Source organism: Protomyctophum parallelum (assembly GCF_964188405.1).
Source record: "Protomyctophum parallelum genome assembly, chromosome: 7".
In the NCBI taxonomy this organism is placed as follows: domain Eukaryota; kingdom Metazoa; phylum Chordata; class Actinopteri; order Myctophiformes; family Myctophidae; genus Protomyctophum; species Protomyctophum parallelum.
Window position 1 is genome coordinate 8,977,618 of NC_139705.1, and position 22,267 is coordinate 8,999,884.

The 22,267-nt window shown below is 41.1% G+C and overlaps 1 protein-coding gene across 1 annotated transcript; it reads right to left on the reverse strand.

Moving 5' to 3' along the window:
- Window positions 1–4,434: 4,434 nt before the first annotated feature.
- On the reverse strand, window positions 4,435–17,342 carry kcng1 (potassium voltage-gated channel, subfamily G, member 1; the record flags this gene model as incomplete). The annotated part of the gene is made up of 4 exons (XM_083769643.1): window positions 17,322–17,342; window positions 16,304–16,347; window positions 6,348–7,182; window positions 4,435–5,187 (listed from the first exon to the last, which is right to left on the reverse strand). The coding sequence occupies exons 3-4, from the start codon at window positions 7,137–7,139 to the stop codon at window positions 4,435–4,437; spliced, it is 1,545 nt and encodes a 514-aa protein (XP_083625769.1). The 5' UTR covers window positions 7,140–7,182; window positions 16,304–16,347; window positions 17,322–17,342.
- Between the last annotated feature and the right edge of the window lie 4,925 nt (window positions 17,343–22,267).

Consider the following 22,267-nt stretch of genomic DNA (forward strand, 5'->3'; position numbering starts at 1 on the left):
AAGTACATTTACTACAGCCTATTAAGTACAATTGTGAGGTATTTGTACTTTACTTGAGTATTTCTAATTTCTAATACTTTTACTTCTACTCCACTACATTTCAGAGGCAAATATTGTACTTTTACTCCACTACATTCATTTGAAAACTTTAGTTAGGCTAGTTACATGTTGTCGATTAAAAAAAAACATACACCACTTCAACCTTATTGTGAGTTTGTAGATCGGCTATTTTCAAAATATTTTCATACATTTGAAAACTTGAAATGGGACATTCTGTACTTTCTACTTTTGGTACTTGACGTACATTTTGATGCCAATACTTTTGTACTTTTAATCAAGCACATTTTGAATTCCAAACTTTTGCTTGTAACTAAGTAGTTCTACATTGCAGTATCGATACTTTTACTTAAGTAAAACAATTGAGTACTTTTCCCACCACTGAAGATACTGTAGGTATAGCATTATACTTTAAATGCAGCACCACATCAAGAATATGCTCTGAAAATTATGACAGAGCACATTCAATATAAGATACATGATCTACATGATATTTTAAGTTAGTGCTTTCGTACTCATGGCCACATTTCTAGGAAGTGATATGCCCCATTAAATGATATTACCTGACTTTCAATATTCGCCTATATGTTTTCAACACAAAGTAAAGGAAAGCAGCTCTGGAGATATTAGAGTTGAATAACTTTTAATATGTTCTTGGATAATAAAATGGACACTCCAATTTGTGTGATTTCATCACACTGTATTGTAATACATATAACAATCATGGTGTATAGTGTGTCACTGTACAGTGTTATTTTATTTAATCGACTTAATGAGTATGATGTGATTATGTTTGTTCTTGGAACATAACACAGTATCCACTATGCTGGCAAACTGTTACAAATAATCCAGCTCTTGTAAGAGGTTAGTTATCGTCCTGCCCTGTCATTTACTTGTCATATGCAGCCGTCCTTTCTATTGCTCCCTGTCTTCTAGTGAAACTTCATCTCTATAATATAGTCAAATAAATAAAATAATAAGACAGTCTGCGTTCCACTATACACTACTGTCTCTCTCAACCCATCAATTTATATTTATTCCTCCTCCTATCGATCTCCCCTATAGCTATAGTCTACTACTGTACATAGCCACCCATTTATCTTTTCTTTACACTATCAAGGTCTTCGGCATAATACTGTATGTCCACTTCTTTCCCCCTCATTTGGACAAGAAAATAATAAAATAAAATCCCACTCTTTTGGGGTATTTCTCTTGTTACAGTACATTTGTACATATGTGGAATGTGTACTCTGCATTTACACATCCTAACAATTAGAACTTGTAAAAGGAGTATCATTGATTGATTGATTCCAATACTGCTAAAGAATTTAGTAGTTGGCTATTGCAGCTCTAAGACATTCACTTGGTTTTGGTTCATTCTCAGATATTCTTTATTTAATTACGTAAACAATTAATTTGCGACCAATGGTCGCAGTTAACTATGGAATGGTGCATTTCCCCTCAAGTGTGTTGTTTGGGCTGGTGCCCAGGGCTCGTGTCATCATGTGACATCATCAGGGATGGAGACGTGGAGACCCTGATGTCATAGTAAATGCGACCTGCTGTCGCAGTTAAGCCCATATATGGAGATCCCTGATGTCATCAATATTGGCCAGCAACTCTACATCTGACCTCAAACCTCAAACCCTTAGATCTCCAATATATGGATATATGTCAGAACCTGTTCTGACATTCCATTATGTTCAGTGTTGGGTAATACACACTACGTAACTTAATATATTACCGTAATGCGGTAACTTGTAATACATTACTTAACAATTTATCTTAACAAAAATATTTCTGTATTACTGCATTACTTTCTGTATTACTTTCTGTCTGTCTGTCTCGTTGCCCGTGGCTCTGTCTTGTGACATTATGTGACAACTGCAGAATTTTAAGAATGACATATTTTCTATAATTTGTCATCAAATTATTCATTGGCTTCCATGAATTCAAGGAATACATTTAGCTCCTGTGTTAACTGTCCATAGCTGAGTAGGATGGGGTAGGTCTCCGCCAGTAGCGTTTTCAGGAATTACATTTTGGGCAGATGAGTACGCTACAAAGGCTGAAAGGCATGCATTCGCATTCCAAATTGAGGGACGTGCTCTATACATGCAACGGCCAATCCGCTGCCCACTAATAGTTCTCAGGTCTGGCGTTTGTCCTTTTTCTCAGTCGTGTTTTTTTTTTTTTTTTAATATATTTTCTATCCCACGATTTTGTAACCCATTTTTCACCCCTGTGTCAATCATCTAATGTGATCCTGGGCTCTACACACCCTCCACCAACCTAGTCCCCCATATATGAGGGACAAGGTTGGTGTCGTGTTTTCAAATGGATTTGGCTAGGCGGCCGTTTGGCCTCGCCTTATTGTAGATACGCCACTGGTCTACGGAATATATCATTTATAATTATACTAAATATTTAATTGTTCAATTTGAGCATATTTCTTTAAGTAATATGTAATAGTAATATTAATATATTACTCTTGCTCAGACAGTAATATGTAATACAATATATTACTTTAAAATTAAGGTAATAAGTAATAAGAAATATATTCCAAATATAAAGTAATATACCCAACACTGCATATGTTGATCCTTCCCATCCATCCTTCCTCTTCAATGTCTCTCTTTTGACTTATACCCATTCAAATTTCAAACCCTAGACGGGCCTGCCCCAAAGTTATTTGTGCAGCTGTGTACGGCAGTCGGCGAAAACTAGAAAACTAGAGTTCTCAAAATTAAGGCCCGGCCATACCTGGGCCCTCATCAAACCCTGTACACTCAAGAGAATCTCCATATACTGTATGGAGCTGACCTAGACATGCTCCTTATATGGCTAGTACAGAATTCATTCCATGTTGATCTGACCCCCCATGGCAAAGCGCCAGCGCTCGCCCAACAGTCTGCCGTCAACGAGGTGGATGCGTGCACGCGTGCGTGTGAGGTCGCTTCTCACCCTCATGCGTCTTACTTAAGTCATTTACTGTACATAATACAATGGTGTAATTTATTTACACTTTTGAATACAGGCCATTATGTAATATGATACATTTTCTCATTATAGGTACAGTACTAGCAGTAAGTTGTTTTAGACTCTTTTGTCTTATTATACCCAATTCTGAGCTTTTCCAAAGTTAATAAGAATATAATTGCAGTGTGTCAAAGCAAAAGATTGCCTTCTTCAATTAAGTTTAGGCTAAGTCATTTTCTGCTCTTGGTCTTGACTAGGTTCGCGACTCGTGACTCGCAACTCGCAAGCTCGCTTGGTCTTCAACCAGCCAAAATTCTCACATGTCTCCCCCCTGCTCCGCTCCCTCCACTGGCTCCCGGTCGCTGCCCGCACAGAATACAAAACTCTGATGCTGGCATTCAAGGCAACCAAAGGTATGGCTCCCCCATATCTTGCAAGTATGATTGAACCCTACAAACCCTCCCGCGCACTCAGATCAGCCAACGCAGGGAAGCTTGAAGTACCCTCACTAAAAACGCCGGGACAACGCTCCACACGTCCCAAACTCTTCTCCCTTCTGGCTCCAAAACTGTGGAATGCACTTCCCATTGCAGTCAGAACTGCAGCATCACTCCCAATCTTCCGCCGTAGTCTGAAAACCCACCTTTTTAGACTCCATCATGGCCCATAGCACTTACCCTATACCCCCTTAGATAGCATTTCTGTAGACTTAGATAGCATCTGATACAGACTTATAGCATGTTATGTAGACGGCACTATAATTGCATTGTATATAGTCATAGCACGCCATAGTACATATGTATAGCATAGTAGTATATATATATAGTTTATATGTATAGTCTCATAATATAGATATTCCACTGTTACTTATATATATATAGTTTATATGTTTATATGTATAGTCTCATAATATAGATATTCCACTGTTACTTTCTTAGCTTACGCATGTTTTATGATAAATGCTTTTGTGATTTATTCCCATGCTTTTGTTCTTGATTATTGTAAATCGCTCTGGATTAAGAGCGTCTGCTAAATGCCTAAATTGTAAATTGTAAATTGAACTCAGTCACAACACCCAGAGGCGTCATTTCAGAAAAAACAAGGGGGTGCCAAAAAAGATTACACCTTAAACCCAATCGGAAGAATTGAAAATATAATGGATATAAAAGCTCACAACATATGTATCGCGTATCGCGATTCGTTGTGAGCTTGATCCATTATTTGTGCTATTTATGGAGAAAAAATAAATAAATGTTTGTTCGCCTATAATGACATCCCCAAAATAGGGACACCTGTCTATAGGCCTAACTTGTGGCACATGGATTCAGATGCAGTCAGCATCCACTAAAATTCGATCTGCAAATGACGCACCCTTGCCCTGACGACCCCCGCTCTCAGTTATCCGTGCCCCCCTCGGGGGTCACTCTCCAGAGAGAGGTCGCTGCCCAGCTCGGCCATGCGGCTGCGCAACAGCAAGTGCGTCCGCCTCTGGAGCAGCCTCTGCTGCTCCTGCTTCAGCTCCACGTAGGAGCGCGAGAACGTGTGGAAGATGGAGGTGACGGGGAACGCCATGAGGAGGATCCCGCTCAGGATGCTGCTCAGAGCCACCACTTGGCCCGGGATGCTCTTCGGCACCATGTCCCCGTAGCCCACCGTGGTCATGGTGATGACCGCCCACCAGTAGGTGGCCGGGATGCTGCTGAACTCCTTCGTGGCGGCCATCTCGTTCTCGATCAGGTACAGCAGGGGCGAGAACAGGGCGATGGCGACGCTCAGGAAGAGGAGGAGCAGCCCGAAATCCCGCGTGCAGCGGCGCGCCGTCAGGCCCAGCGTCTGCAGGCCCAGGGAGTGGCGAGCCAGGCGCATCACGTAGAGGATCCGCAGGGCCCGGAGGACGCGCAGCACCAGGCCCACCTTGTCCAGGTAGCTGCTGCCCGAGCCCAGCCTCTTCCCCCCCGTGGAGGTGCTGTCCACCACCAGGGTGATGTAATACGGCAGGATGGCCACCACGTCGATCAGGTTGAGCGGGCGCCGGAGGAAGGCCAGCTTGCTGCGGTCCTGGATGAAGCGCAGGGTGAACTCCAGGGAGAACCAGGCCACGCACACGGTCTCCACGATGAAGATGTTGTAGCACATCTGGGAGCACGTGCCCTGATAGGAAAAGAGATATAAATGATCATTGCTATATCCAGCAGCAGCAGTAGAAGTGGTCAATCATCACCGCCACGAGAGGGAGCCATCTCAATGTTAAATGCTTGAGCAGCTATACAGTATTAGACTCTGCCTGTGATATACTGTTGTACATACAAATCTCTGATGCAAGTATTTATGCAATAACAACTTGTTTTCTCAGAGGTAAGATGAATAATATCATGGCTGAGAAGATAGGTCCAGAATAAATAGAGCACATCAGAGAGCCTTTGAATCAATTCCATACCAGAAAAAGTATCATCAAGAAACCCAGAGAGCATGGAACCATCAATAAGCCTGTTCTTATTCAGAGGTATAGAATATTTAAGAGGACAATGGTAAGTAGGCTATTCTTTATTTAAAAATCAATCTGTTCATTTGTACTTTAATTAAAATGCCATGTTCAAGAATTGCTTGGGTTAATTAAATTAAAAAGTCTGGTATTTTATATGGCATATGCCTTAGACTCTTGGAAACTATTCACATCAAAAAAGAAAGTAGTAGCTTTATAGAATGCTTTATAGAATGTTCAAATGGTTGCTGTACTGTGTAAAATTCACACACCAGTTACGATTCGCTATACTTTAACTACTTGATAAAGTCATAATTGTCCCTGAGTCAGTCAGACCCGCACTGAGTCAGTCACCCTCAGAATAAATGGCTATGGGATTAGAAAGAGGATTTTTCAAATATCTTAATTAAAATCAACTACTGAAAAAGTGCTGTATGCATTGTTACAGACTACAGTAGCACCGCTAACAGCTGCTGTAAATGAATACAACATTTAAAGTTAATGTGTTGTTGGTGCGGTGAACTATATGTCAACCTTCGCTTGGGTTACTGTAATAACTTAAGACATCAATATTCTGTGACAACCAAAATGTCACACTTTAAAGTGAGTTGATATTTCCTGACCAGTTGCACTGTCAATTCTCACATTAGATGTAATTGTGCATATCCTGTCACAAACAAGCAGAGAGAAAAGTATTTTTGGAAAGCCAGCAGGTGTAATTACCCATAGTTATTATAGAGTGGGACACAATCCATGTCATTGACGTGTCTTTACCTGCATATCAGCTCTATTTTCACCACTGAAGCATGGTCATTACCAGTCTACTCACCGCCTCTTCTTCCGCCCTCATTGCAGGCATGGTGCTGATGGACAAGTTGACGGCAGTGATGGTGACAAACAGCACTGACAGACAGGCAAAGATCTTTCCCGGGAGCCCCGAGTGCGGCCTCTCCACCATGTCCCTGAGCTTGCCCATGCATCGGTCCATGCGGGACCCAGATGCAACGCTGCCCTCTCTCTGGTCACTGTCCATGTCCATCAGGTCCTCCAGGAGCTCGTCCTCCTCCTCGGCTCTCTCCATCTCCTCACACTCCTCCATGCGCTGCACCATGCGCCGGCGGCAGCACCACTCCAGGCTCTCCTCGGGGATGCCCCAGTAGAGCAGCTCCTCCCGGAAGGACAGGGCACACATCTCCCGGAGCGAGCGCAGCTTCCCCGCCCGCAGGAACGTCAGGATGGTGCGGAAGGCGCAGGGGTTGCGGTCGAAGAAGAACTCGTTGTGCGCCACGTCGTAGTCGTCGCAGATGCGCATGATGTCATCGAAGCTGCTGCAGAGGTGCAGCTGGCCCAGGCGGGACAGGGGGAAGTCCTCCAGCGTGGTCCAGGGGAGCTGGTACCGCAGACCGCCCACGTTGATGATGGCGTGCAGTTTCCGGGCACTGGACAGGGGAATGTCTCTGTGGCCGGCTGAGCCAGGCTCAGGGGCCTGCTGAGCCCTCTTGTAGTAGGCCCCCTTTAAGGCCTCCTGCTCATGCAAGGGTGGTGGGTTGAGGGAGCTGTCCGAGGCACAGCTCAGGGCACTGTAGTCATAGTCAGAGCCGTCACCTGTCAACAGGGTCATCTTTATAGCCCCCGCCTGAACCTGCCCTGAGTATTACTCTCACCTTCAATGGAAGAGCAAGGAATGTAATGTATCAATTAGTTATATGGCAGACATATATATATATACACACACACACACACACACACACACACACACACACACACACATTTATAGCATGTCTCTGTGATCCTTCCAGTCATTTACAGATTATTAGCGATCACCGATGTTATGTGGGATACATTTGTCATTCCCACAATTAAATTTAGGATTTCAGTTAACTAAAATGATTTGTCAATTCTGGTTTCTGTTGCAATAAAGTGTTACTGTGGTTACAGCATTCCCCAGCTATACCCAATTGAATATATTAGAATTTAGAAGCATGACAAAAACGTTACTTTTACAGGAAAAGGAAAACAAATGTTCCAATGGGTACACTATAGTTATAACATTAGTCATAAGCTCCAGTTAACCAGTCCCTCAGGGCTCTAGGCTAGGCTATAGTAACCAATTGACAAGCTGACAGCGTTTTCAGCTAAAGCTTTCCCCACAACACGCATACTGGGCTTTAAGTGGTTAATACCTTTCATTGTGTTCATGAAGCCCATTGACAGATTTAACCACTAACAACATGACATCCCTGTTGTGGCCATTTTGTTGGTTCCAAACATTTCTACCATAGCCAACAAACCCAATGATGCACTCAGGGATTAAAGGGACACTTCACCCTTTTTGCAAAAAGATATATGTTAATGACGTTTAGAAGCTTTAGAACACTTTCCTGGGGGTCTTTATGTGTGTAATATGTGGTTTTAGATATTTTAGATTGTAGCAGTGAGCCTGTTGTCTCTGATGTCATGGACACTGGGCTCACTTCCTTCCTGGACTACATGTTGTCTTAGTAGGACAGCCCTCCCCCTATCCACAAGGAGGAGCAGTGCACCAAAGAATTATGGGAATTGTAGTCCAGGAAGGTAGTGAGACCAGTGTCCATGACATCAGAGACAACAGGCTCACTGCTACAATCTATAATATCTAAAACCACATATTACACACATAAATACCCCCAGGAAAGTGATCTAAAGCTTCTAAACGTCATTAACATATATTTTTTTGCAAAAAGGGTGAAGTGTCCCTTTAAGGATGTACGCAGACATAAGAAACAGATTGTCCACAGGTTCAATGTCTTTTTGGTTTGCATTTACTTTCCAAAGTGCAGTGAATGATACATTACAAACAGTCACATCTTCTCTTCCTTGTTATGGCATGATCTCTGTTCTGTCTGTCAGGTAAAAACCATTTGTCCACCAGGTGCATGACGCTCCCCAATCACCCAGGCCTACTTATACCCTCTGTCAAGCAATTAGGCCTGGGGAGGCGTGCCCCTGTTGTCCAAACAATAATTCAATTATAGCCCATCAAACCAATGCAGTAGCTACAACAATTGTGATAATAATAATAATAATAATAATAATAATAATAATAATAATAAATAGACATACACCAGTGAGGATGGCTTCTACAATCCCTATTGTGGACATTATAGGCTAAAATAATAATAACAAAAAGGTTTGTTTGTTAAAACATGGCGAATATATCAGGTAGGCCTATACAAGCAGCTCACAACAAGTCATGAGAGTATGAAACCTAGATACAATGTTTCTGCTGCCATAAATAATGTGTATGTACCTCCATGCAGCTGAAGTATTGATGTGACTTGCCTACCAATCATATAATTACAAAACTGCTGGTCGCTGCGCATTTGAATGTCAACATCTCCACTGTACTAGTCAACTATAGTAGCACATACTGTATGTAAACTTTCCAATAATATAGTATAATTTCTCAGATGTGGTCTGTGGCATGGTGACACCATAGCAATCATACCCTCACTGTGTAGGGGGAAAGAATAACAGCATATATTTAAAGAGCAAATCCAACATCCGCGCGGCGAGGACTGTGTGGCCCAAGTCCAAACTAATTAAATCAATTGCAGTGATTTAAGGGGAGGCAGCTAGGTTAGCCAGTCACAAATGAATGGCAGTGCCTGGACTTTGCTGCAGGACCACTAATCCTGTGTTACGACGTAGGCATTGCATTCTAAAACGGGGAAATGAATGTGTCATAGAATGGTTATTAGGCACCTGCACTGTCAGTCTCTGTGAGCCCATGATTACAGTCAACCCCCTGTTTCCCACCCATCAAATTAGAGCTGCTTGGGTTTAATTTGTGTACAAGCTGGCTGTGGCACTTGTAAGCACACTTTTGTGTCAATTTAAACAGCACACACTGTATAGGTCATTTGTAAGATACATCTGATTATGATGGGACATACTGTATATCTTTGCTGCGGTACAGTATCTCAGTACTACAGGCCGAAACATTCAACGACAAATAGGGGGGTCACTAAAAGATATCTCAGATAGAACAGATAGAAGCCACACAGCCTGCATCTTGTTACACATCTTGTAAATGATAATATCAAGTCAAAGCGCAATCTTGTTGAACTAATGATACCTATACATGTCATGATTGTGAGGAGTCACACTTCTTATAAGTCATAGAACCTCCTATAGCTATTTGCAGAAGCTATTTGAAAGCAAACACATTCTGAGATTCCTCCCTCTTCCGCTACAAATCCATGTGATGGAGGTTATCAGTCAGTACGCCTACAGTGCAGCGCTGCCTGGTGTGGATATGCGCAGTCCTCCTATGCCAGTCTCCCACCAGATTCAAATCAAATTCATCCCCTTCCGGCTATTTGTTGTCTCACTTTGCCTTTAACATATTGTGCGTGGATGTGTAGTGTACATGTGTGTGTTCCTTCGTTGCACTTGTAGCCGTGGGGGCCTTAAATACCTCCTTAAAGACCTCTAAGGGAAGAAGTGTATATATTTCAGAAGGATATATTATGAAACTAACAAATGCTGTTTCCCACCCTCCAGTATAGTATACCAGATTGGCTGAGGTCTGGCCTCTCTCTGTGCCAGCGCTATCACAGCCCAGCCACAGGGCATGTTCTCCAGATTGCATAGTGAGTCACTATGGGCTGTGAGTCTCTGCTCTTCTGACTGCAATGCGCAGGCATTTCGCACATTGCACCGTTCGAGAATCTGAAGCCTATAGATTTATTTACACATTGGGACCGTATTTCCGGAAAAGGAGATTTTAATACAAACACCTCTATTCTGACTACACATTCTGATTCTCAAATCGTACTATGGGGACGAGCTGGGACCATATACGTCACCATGCGTCACCGTCTGACGTGATGGGATCCCCATCATGTCATTTTACAATTCTCGTGTTAATCCTATAGTCACACTGGAATGTGGAAGTGCTGTTCTCACCAGCACTGCGTGCCATGTCATTATTTTTCCGACGGCCCGTTGGTCCGACTGGCCCCATTATAACTAACCCTATCTCTGGCCTAAATCTATAACCCTAACCTCACCTCACTAACCTTATGGTCGGGGAAATGGGATGTCGGAAATTATGAGCGGACCCCCCACCCAGTGGCTGCACTCACTCAAATTCGTTGTTGGCTGAGAGTGTGGCCATGCTGAAGTCTGCTCCTGCCGACTAAGCACCATTCAAGTTGAATATAAATACCAACAGGCAGAGAATCACAAATCGTCACGTCCACATTGCAATGCGACGGGATGGCACATTTGACATGGTCAAATCCATCCCAACCTGTTTGACGTAACTACTAACTAGTGTGAGTCTGTGAGACTGCGCTGAATTTATGTCCAATGAGTGGCTGTGGCGGTTTCTTATTTGAACACCAGGGGTGTATTTTTCTATGTCAGAATGTGAATATCAGTATGCAACGTAATGAATATCTGAGGCATCAACCATTCGTTTTTATTTGAAATATTCTCCAGCGAGTAATTTACTTTATTGTCCCTCCTAAACATTTTATGTGCCACATTGTGAGCTTCTAGACTCAGCTAATTATCTTTGGGATGTCACACAATTGTACGATTGAGCATGAATTAAGCATGAGTTTAATAAACTATATTTTATGAATACATAATCCTGTTGAACAAAGCTGGATAATCCTCTTATGTTGAAATCCTAGACACATTCTAAAATCACATTATCACATTATCATTCTTCCTGCAGTACTTTTGAAAAGTGATTCTTATTCACTTGGATGTAGACAAGTCTGCTGTATAATATTCCTATTACACTTATTATCGTGTATCCTACACAAATACAGTTAAGCATTGAAAGCATGAACGGCATATGCTTTTTTAATACAACTGAGTCTTAAAATTGAATTCCAAGAGTGTAAAAATGACCTAAAGGTCCATGTAGCACTCAGGATATTTCAGTGTACTGGAGGAAAGGCTGTGTAATTTACAGTCATTGGTATTTTACAGGAGAGTGGGAATGAGAAACATTATGCCTGTCTGTATCTGAATAAAAGTCAAAGTCGGTGAAGTGCAAAATTATTATTATTATTATTATTATTAACACAATCATGCAACTGAGAGGTTAAACAATAGTTTAAAAATATACATTTTATAAGTTAAGAGTATTATTTCAGGAGTATGTATGGAGCAGTATGGAGCGATATGGGCTCTTATTCCCATGCTGTGCTCTTTCAGAAAGGCCAGCGAGCAAACCTATTTGGTTTTGTGGGCAAAGGAGAATGTAGAGGCTGTGCTGTGACTTCCATGATTCATCAATAAAAGTGTGCTTCTCAGAGCACGGGTCTCCACCAGACCGGGTTGACTACCCCTGCAGGGCCCATAAACTTTGGTCAAAAAGCACTTGGAAGGGAATCTGAATACAAACAAACTCAAACATCTTGATCACATGATCAAGACAAACAACAAACCACATGCAACCCAGATTCGGCAAAGGGATTCAATTAATTTTGCTCCTATGCCACTAAACTGTGGAACGCCCTATCAACAGCCATTAAGAAATCTCTAGACTCCTTCAAAACCACTCTCAAAGAGAACATGAGGACGGCTGCAATTGGAAACTGCCTCCCCCCTTCCCCCCCATATACTGACACTGTACATGTTTTTCCTTTTTTTACTTTTAATAACTGTAGCCTTAGCCTATATATGATGATTTCCTTTTTTTCATAGAAGTGAATATTTGTACATATTTAAATGTTTTGATGAATTGAAAATGGAGGACCCTATATAAGTCTTAGTACTTTTCATCCTCGTAGATCATGTCTATACCGATTTGTGTGAGTTGTGGACAAAATCTGTAGTAGGACGTATAGGAGTAGGCCCTATAGTAGAAAAAGTGAGATTTGATGAAAACACACTGTAATCTGGCACAGCCTATGAATTGCGTCATGATCCAAGGAATCCAGTAAAAAATATGTTGATGGTAGCCTATGATGTAATGGTTAAAGAGTTCGCCTATAGTTCAAAACATGACGTTCACATGACTACAGAGATAGGCTATGTACTATGTACAGTAAGGCTACTGTTGGTGCACACTTGGTAGGCTACTACTCCTGGAGTTTGCTGGAGGGGCCCATTTTGCACATGCTACAAGCACTACTGGACCGATGGGCGGGAAACTTTGCGCGCACACTCCCAGTAGGCCAAGGAAGAATCTCCAACCAATTTAAATTGTTTCAAATTTTTATGCACCATACATTTTTTGTGAAACTGTGTTTTTTTTGTCCAAACGTCACGTGTTTGCAAAGAAAACGCAACATGGCAGGAAATGATGATCGAACCAATCCAAGGGAAAAAAAGTTATGGGCCAAAACATGAATCAGCCTGATAGCACCACCATGAGGCCGATTTGAAAAACATATTTACCCTGGACCAGTAGGAATCCGTGTGCAAAGTTCCACCACGGTAATCTGACGGTCTGTCCATGATTTGAGGCCTTTTGCACAAAACGTTGGAAGACAATTTTAGCCAATTAGAATGGAATATGAAAAATGTGACAGATCCGTCTTGATCTGATGACTAAAATTGCTAAATTCTGCCTCCTGGCGGCACTATAACAGGCTGATGTGAAAAAAGCAGGGCATACCCGGAAGTTATGCGGGACGCCTACTGAGTGGGAAAAACTACTTTCTGGCCTTGACAGGCCACATCCAAACAGAAAAGTCCTATATTGCATTAGACGTTAAATGACATTAAACTCACTTTCTTAACACATCTTATTAAGTATATACTCATTAAGATATACAGTAGTAATGCTACAACCGTTATTTTCACGTGCAATTGTGAATTCTGAGTGATCAAATGTGTGTTCTATTCTCTTTCTTCTCTTTTTTTCTTTCTTTTTTTTCCCTGTATTTTGTTTGTGTTTGTTTCTTTTCCCCTGTTATCCCCCCCCCCCCCCCCATGTGTGTTAGATTATGATGTATTGTATATATTATAATTTTTCCCCTTACAAGTCTGTAGGTATAAATAGGATATAGGCAAAAATAAGCCACTGGCTAAATACTAAGTTATAATGATCAAATGTAATCAATGCATTCAATGTTCATTCTATAACCAAAATAAACTGAACTGAACTGAACTGAACTTTGCCACTAGATTTGCCACTCACTTTATGCATGCGCATAGTGTGGTGGGATGGATCATGCCCAGTCCCAGATCGACCCTCTCTCATTGGGCTCTAATGAACATTCAGACCAATATGTGGTTCTAAACAATCCCCAACCAATTCCCCCAGCCGTGTGATTCTCTCTAACGGACAGTAAAAGAGAGAGAGGCTTCCAGAAATGGGCTTTATATGCACAGTAAAGTCCTCCCATTTTGACCCGAGATCAGATTAAAAAATTGTCTTCTACATCCTGACAGTTTTCTGAAAAAGCTATATGTTTCGATTTTTCTAAAATAGCAGACCTACAAGCTCGTAGCACGCCACTCGGTGGCGTGCTATGAGCTTGTAGATCTGCTATTTTTCAATAGCTAAAGCATAACATAATGCTAACACCAAAAGGGGTTCCCACCCAGAATGGGTTAACACTGAGGTCATATGTAACCAAAAGAACCCGTAAGTGTCCATTTGTCAATTATTTTTAAACCTTTTTATATTATCGTATCTTATCTTATGCCGTTATTTATTTCTTTACAATCCAGGTTTAACTCTATTATTATCTTCTAGAGTATATTGTAGCCTATTGCTGTCGTCTTGATTTGTACACTTAGAGTTAATGGATGAATTAACAATGAAGGATTTACTGTGCGACCATAAGAAACCCCCCCACTTTCCCTTTAAACATTTAAATATTCATGCTTAACCGTGCCAAGAGCAATTTGACATTGTAGGACCTTTGCTTACAGAAAGTCCAACAGGAATAGGTTGACAGAATAAAATATATTTTTGTTACAGTGGGTGGTTTTTAATAAACTAGATTGGCTCTGCACACCTACGTTATGCTTGACTCATTCTGCATATCTGCGCCTTATACCCCCTGCAGCAGTCTTCATCCCCTTAACACTAGCAACCCATGCCACACAATAATTAGTCTACCACCTCATAGCCTCGCCTCAGGCAGTGGTGGCCGGACGGTTTGCGGAGCAGTCTTCATATCGGAAGGTCGCTAGTTTGTATCCCCGGACCGGCACGTTAAAATTACCACCGCTGAAGTGCCCTTGGACAAGGCATTGAACCCCTACCATGAAATGTTCTATGAGCAGGGCCTGGCTGTAAACAAGTTCTTGAGCTTAGTCCAGTTACCCTGGGTAAACATAGTAACTTTCTTTCTTTCTTTTGCCTCACCTCTACACTTCACATTACCTGTCCTGCTTCTTGCTAAATGAGAAAACAACTCAAACCTTTTTTGCTTATCGGCTATAGAAAATATAGCTGACAAAATGTTGTATAATGTGTCTAAATTAGTATAAATTAGGATTTAGGAGGCAGTTTGGGGAAATTTGACACTGAAGCATCGCATAACAGCGAATATAATTTGGATGAGTAACATGACACTGCAAACTGACAATATTGCTGTTTTGTGCCTCTGGGGACTTTTAAAATTAATTAATTATTTTTTTTAGCTCAAGTGACTATTCTTCTAGTCCTTTACAATTTTTGAGTAGGGTCTACTCTAAACTTGATAATATAATGATTATATATTATAACATTAACTGCAGCTGTGCACCAGCCATCCACTCATACAGTATCACCTCTTTAAAACTCATTTTGGGTGGGAACTCCTTTTGGTGTTTTAACTAAGCATTATGTAATACTTTAGCTATTGAAAAATAGCAGATCTACAAGCTCATAGCGCGCCACCGAGTGGCATGCTTGTAGGTCTGCTATTTTTGAAAAATGCGGCACAAATCTTTGAATATAATGATATTCTTTCAGAAGACTTTTTATTTATTTCGACGTCAGGCCTAAATGGATTAACTGCCTTTTCCCTGACACGCTGCAATTAAGGATCCAATCACCTCAAGGCAAATAATTTCAATTATAAAAGCAACGCTGTTGAACAGGTATGTTCAGACACTCTGACAGTCATGGGACAATGCTTCAGCGGTCTCCATCTGTCTGTCACTCTCTTAGAGTGTATATGAGAGGATTCCAACACCAGACCCAACAGACGTCCCTGCGGGATCAGGTGACAAAGAGGGTATACAAGCAAACACAGATCAAAGGAAAGACAGAAGAATGGACGGTGTCTCTTGACACCGTTATTGGATTGTGTCTGAAAGATTGCTTTAGGTGATGGACTGAAAGAAATGGACTGCACATTTTTCACACAGGGGGCCAAATTATTATTTTTCTTTTGTTGTTTGCTTGTTTTTTTTGTTCCATACAGAAGTAGAAAATAATGTGCATTTGTCTTGGAAGCCCCGTTCTGCAAATATGTGCTCAGAAAATTAAAGCTTTATATCACATGACATGTCATACAGTACAAACAAGGCATTAAAGAGCATCGAAATCATACCACAGTATCACTTCATTAAACCACGGACGAATTCAAAGGACCCAGAGGTAAAAACCCTAGGAAAAGGCTGTAATTATGAAAACATGATAGAATTACTGCTTATACTTTCAAGTCACATCCACGCATCACCCAATTTGGATTGACAGAAAAGTCAAAGGAAATTGTTCTACAGGTGTTAGACAGAGGCTCTGAGACCTTCTGTAATGACATGTCAAGACATCGGTCTTAGGTATGTTACACATAAAGACACCTGGGAATAGAAGGTTATAATTACTTTACTCACCCTCCCATGTGCAGGAGAATCACTCTCTTTTCCAACAGCTACAGCTGTTAACAGAGACAAGTCATTAGTTCATCTCATTATAATCAGAAATACCTGGAGGAGGGAGAGAGAATAATGACAAGTATGATGTATCATATATCACTGATCTGAAAGGCTCGGGGAGATGTTTGAATTGTGGACTCAGGTAATCACGTTACAGACCGAATTACTGCGTATTAATGGTCTCTGCTAATGGATTCTGACACCGTGCCGCATTGAAGATCTACTGTGGCCTCACACAATCTAAACATCTGACTTATTATTCCGTTTTTTATGTGGATTGGCTTTTGGAATTCTACAAATTCATCATCCAAAAATCTGCCTCTCACAACACATTTTTGAGAACTATACATTTTAATAGCATAGTGTATTCAGTGTAATGACAAAAGTCCAACTCATTCTATCATCACTCTACATAATATTGCATATGGTCTCTTTCTCTCTCCTTTTAACAGCTACGAAGATGTCAATAAATGTTGACAGATGTGCTTTCGTGTACCATCGAGTAAATTTAATCTCTATCTGTTATAAATGTTACAGAATTAAAATAAAATAAAAAAGACCAGTGTGGAAGATTATCAATGCAGCCCGTGCTCACTGGTATCATAAACAATAATCAAAACAAAAATAAACCTTAAAACTCTGAAAACTTAAATTAAACAAACAAACAAGCAAAAAAGAATTTGTATAGATAAATAATAGCCAGTCATTACTTTTCTCTTGCTGATTTTGTACAAGCAGTTTCTCTACCAAAAAAGTGTGGAAAATGTATCCATATGACTCAATTACATCAACAACACTTATGTTATTTGCTGTGTGCTGTGATATACTGTATATGCCTACACTATACCTTTTAATTAAAATGTTGCAGTCTTTGGAGTAAAATTAACAGTAAGGATTTTACTAAAGTTGCGGCAAATTGTGAAAGTGTGACAAACGAAACGACAGCTAAAGTTAGACAAGTGACACAAATACTCACTGAGCTCTCGCTGCATCAGTTGTTCCTCAATCTGGCTGATTGTTTTAGGTTACAACAGAAGTCCAAAGTCTCTTACAATGTCAGCATATATAAGGAAAAAACAGCAATGTGCTGATGTCTACCGTACTACTACAGTACCTTGCTCAACTCTGCCTCATCTGTACCGAGGCACAAAGCTTGTGGAGCACTAGCAGGGTTTTGATGATCAACAGGCGATTGCTTGCACAGGCGACTGCTTACACACACACACACACTTACACACACACACACACACACACACACACACACACACACACACACACACACACACACACACACACACACACACACACACACGCACACACGCACACACACACACACACACACACACACACACACGCACATGCACCCTCCCAACCTTCTTCACATCAACAGCTCCACGCTCTGACATCAGAAGTGGGATGTGCCATTATTCCAAAGAATGGAAAAAAGAAAAGCTTTGAGAGAAATCCATGGCAACCAACATTGAGCAGAATACCCCCCCCCCCCCCCCAACTGAAATGAGAATAATCGCTCTCTTTTGACCATAGATGCAGGCAGGTTTATATTGAGTTATCCAGAGGTCTCCTGGGCTTGCTGCATGTTCATCAGGGTGTCCACATTGATTGATTGATTGATTGAAATATTTATTAACAGTTTGTAGAATTTACAGTACATTTTAAGCACAAACTCAATACAAAGACTGTCAACTGTGAGTGGACGACCCAATTAAGCATTACACTTGTTTACAACAGGGTCCACATTGTTCAATTCATCAAAACATTTAAAGACATACAAACATTTAGAGACATACAAATAGACATTTCTATGTAGCTAAATTCATCATATGGGAAGCAAAAAAGGGAAAAGATACAATATACAGTGAGGGAAAATGGGGTGGGGGGGGGTGGGGGGGATTCAGATTTTACAGAGGCCAGTTTCGAAATGCAGCCATCCGTAGGTGCCCTTTGAGAGCGGTTTTGAAGGAGTCAAGGGATTCACATGTCTTAATGACTGTTGGTAGGGCGTTCCACATTTTGGTGGCATAGGAGCGAAAAGAATTTAGTCCCTTGTTTGTGCCGAATCTGGGTTGTACATGGTTTGTTGTACTCCCTCTGGTGTTGTGGGTGTGGACTTCGTTTACACTAAGGAAGTATTTAGACAGGTACATGGGTATCTTGGTGGTGTATCGAATCTTGTGGACCAGACCCATTGCAAGATGCTGTACTCTGTCGTCGACCCTAAGCCATCCCAGCCTGTCAAAGTGGGCAGGGGTGAGGTGGGTTCGGGGGGTGAGGCCAAGTAGGAGCCTGACCAGTTTGTTTTGGGAGGTCTGGAGCCTTGTTTTAAGGGCCTTTGAGGTGCTGTGGTACCAAGAGGTGGATGCATAGTCAAAGAAACCTTGTACGAGGGCTCCTGTTAAGGTCTTCAAGGTGTTTTTGCTGACCAGTGAGGAGATCCTGTAAAGGAATCTTGTTCTTTGATTGACTTTTTTGATTACGTTGGTGGCCATCTTATCACCGGAAAGATTGGCCTCCAGGATGGAACCTTTAGACCGGTGCTGTGAATAGCGCTGATTGACCATGCAGGACTGGGGAGGTAGTGAGTAAACGTTAAGAGGTAACACTCATGATTAAACAAACATTGATAAAGTGGCGCTTGTGTTGAATTTTGCTAATGGTGACAAACATTTTCTCCACCATGAAGGTGATATCATATTGCTACAGTATATTTGCCACTGTAATTTTTAATTTGTGTAGGCTACATTTAGGTACATTTGTGTCCATACTGTACACAGTGTACACTGTACTTAAAATGGGTTACATACCCCTTTATTTGAAAAGTTATATTACTATCCTCAACATTTATAAAAAATGTGATAATACAATATGTAGCCTATTAGAGAAAGAAAATATGAGTCCGCAACACTGGTAAGGAATAACTCGAAGCTCCACTGGTTTATTAATTCAACGTTTCAATCACTGGGATCTTCTTCAGGAATAGTGTGATACAATGTAATGTAAATGTATTACATTAAAATATGTGCATAATTCAATCAAATCCAATAATGCTGAGAAAATGTAACAGAAGCATGATGATTTTATACTCACACAAAGATCCCACAAGGAAGTGCCATTTGAACACATTGCGATAAAGTCAGGAAATGTGGAAATCTGGATGCAACACAAATTGGTGGAGTTGTGAAGTAGTAGACTAATGACCATTTTAAAGCCCTTTGTTGTGTCACTCACTCACACTCAGTGAGTGTATCAGTGTGTGTGTGTGTGTGTGTGTGTGTGTGTGTGTGTGTGTGTGTGTGTGTGTGTGTGTGTGTGTGTGTGTGTGTGTGTGGGCGCTGTGTGGTTTGGAAGAGGCAGACATGCACTGCAACTAGCATAATCTACTTTATTTCCACAAAACAGATTATGCTGGACAACAAAAGGTCTGTCCATGGTATGAAGATGAATTCATTATGAGCTTTTAAACCTAACAAACCTAATGAATTACAATAAATGCAATAAAACACTATTAAATGACTAAAGCTCAAAGCAGGAACAGCTACTGGCGAGGACTTCCGCTGTAATCTTTTTAAAACTCCTTAGCGAGATTAAAGACAGCAATTTGAGTCTGGTCTGAAGGTCGTTCCAAGCCCAAGGGCCGAAATAAAATAGGCTTTTTTTGGCAGCCTCAGTTTGCAAAGGGGGCACAATATACAGTAGTGCAGGCAGCACGACGTTTGATCTGAGGTTAAAGGAGTAGTTCACCCAAAAAAATGACTTATCACTCACCCCATGGAGATTTTTTATTTTGTTTTTGACAAAGCCAATAATTTGATTACCTGCTGTGTTTCCGGTAGGACAAAGAGACAAACGGCTGTATTTTGCGTGTCTTAAGTACCAGGTCTTATTCCCTAACTTGAGTAAACTAAAGACCTGGAGGCGTGATCAATGCTCTTTGGCCACTCAGAATAGCCAAATGGCATTGATCACGCCTCCAGGTCTTTAGTTTACTCAAGTTAGGGAATAAGACCTGGTACTTAAGACACGCAAAATACAGCCCATAGAGTCTTGCTTCCAAAATGCTCTCTTTTCTGTACTATGCATTTATGTACTCAGCTCAAACTAATACAACCACTTAATTCCTGACACATCTCCCAGCGAGAGGTACAGTATATTAGTGATACTGAACCTCAGATACTGTAGCTTATCGTCCTGAAACATCCCATTCGAGTCCCAATGTGTTTCCAACAGCCATCTGATTGTCATTCACATGATCTAATGAGGGCAAGTCTCCGACAAAGGCAACACCGGAGTTGAAAAAAGCTCAGAGGGTAACCCACTCCAATGAATAGGCGAAGCAGATTCTGTCCACGCAAAACAAGTCACCCATTGATGTGTGTGGGGAGACAATCCCAAATGATTTGTTTATTATATCCCATAGGCTAATACTTATTTGGTGAGTCTCATTGAAAACCAAGAAGCGAGTTCTATAACTGATTCTCACAAGGCTCAGTTCCATTGATCTGACAGAGGACAGCCGCACGCACGCACGCACGCACGCACGCACGCACGCACGCACGCACGCACGCACGCACGCACGCACGCACCACACACACACACACTCTCACACACACACACACACACACACACACACACACACACACACACAATTGTCTACCGTACATATGTGACATGTACAGGAACCTAATTTAAAATAACATATTGGAATTGCATGGTTCTTTACACCAATCTTGTACATCTTTATATGCGTTCATCCACTTATACTACTTGGATGTATAATAATGTGGTTCAATATGCCACTGAGCTGTGGCTATATGAGATAAACCATGTTTGTTGCTGCTATTTCAACCTTGAAGAGAGACTAGGGGAACACAATGCTGTCGTAATCTCTGGAATAAAGAACAAACAAGTCTATATTTCACACTGCTGTCACTCACACTGTTTTGTGTTGCTGAGCAGCGATTGAGTCTTGTTCCCATTATTATTGTCTTTGGACAATCCTTCTTGGTTACATGATGAAGCTGCTCATGCAGTAGTTCTGCTGACACACTTCACTTGGCAATAATATATATAACAATAACAAATAGAATGACTGCAATCTGTAGAGTGCATAGTATACCTCCTAACACAATGGCAAATATCAATAGCTTGACAATCATTTACCCGTTGTCCTTCATTGGGACATTGTTCATTGTTCCTTTTTTAAGTTGATCAAATCTGCATGGTAGTTTACTGATCTTACCATGAAAATCCACCCATCGTTTTTCAAGTTACTAAATCACGTTTTACTAAAAATCATGTTTAAGCTATACATTTGCTTGGGGCATAATAAAATAATTCTGGACAATATGACTATCTCAGTTTGCTTGGGAAGAGAAAGCAGTGCAGTGTACTGTGCTCACACTGAGGTATATGCAAGCACAATGCTTGACAGCATGGGAAAGCGTGGGAAGGGGCTGTGACCTCATCCTATTTCTGAGAGCTGTTAGGCTACAGATACAGGTATTTACTTAAACAATAGGGTGTTCACACATGTGAAAAATACTGTGCGTTGGTGGTATAATATCCTTTATGTAACCTGGCTACAACACTGTGTGTGTCCTTTCTAAAGCACTATTGTTGTTTTTCGTTGAATTTAGGCTCTGGCTAAACAGAAGGTATTAAGATAGAAGATAAAACACTCCACTCCATAAAACCTATTTCCCTTCACCTTTCTGACAGGACAGCATAAGAAAACAAATTCCAGAGAACAAAACCATGATATTATCTGATATTGTTAATGTAAACTGTACTGTATCTTTCGGCATATACAAAATTGGGCAGAAATGTGTCTCTTTTAGATAGACAGATTTAAGGTAGTGCTTGATGCAAAGATCTGTGGGAGTTTGGGAGACATGCTAAAAACAA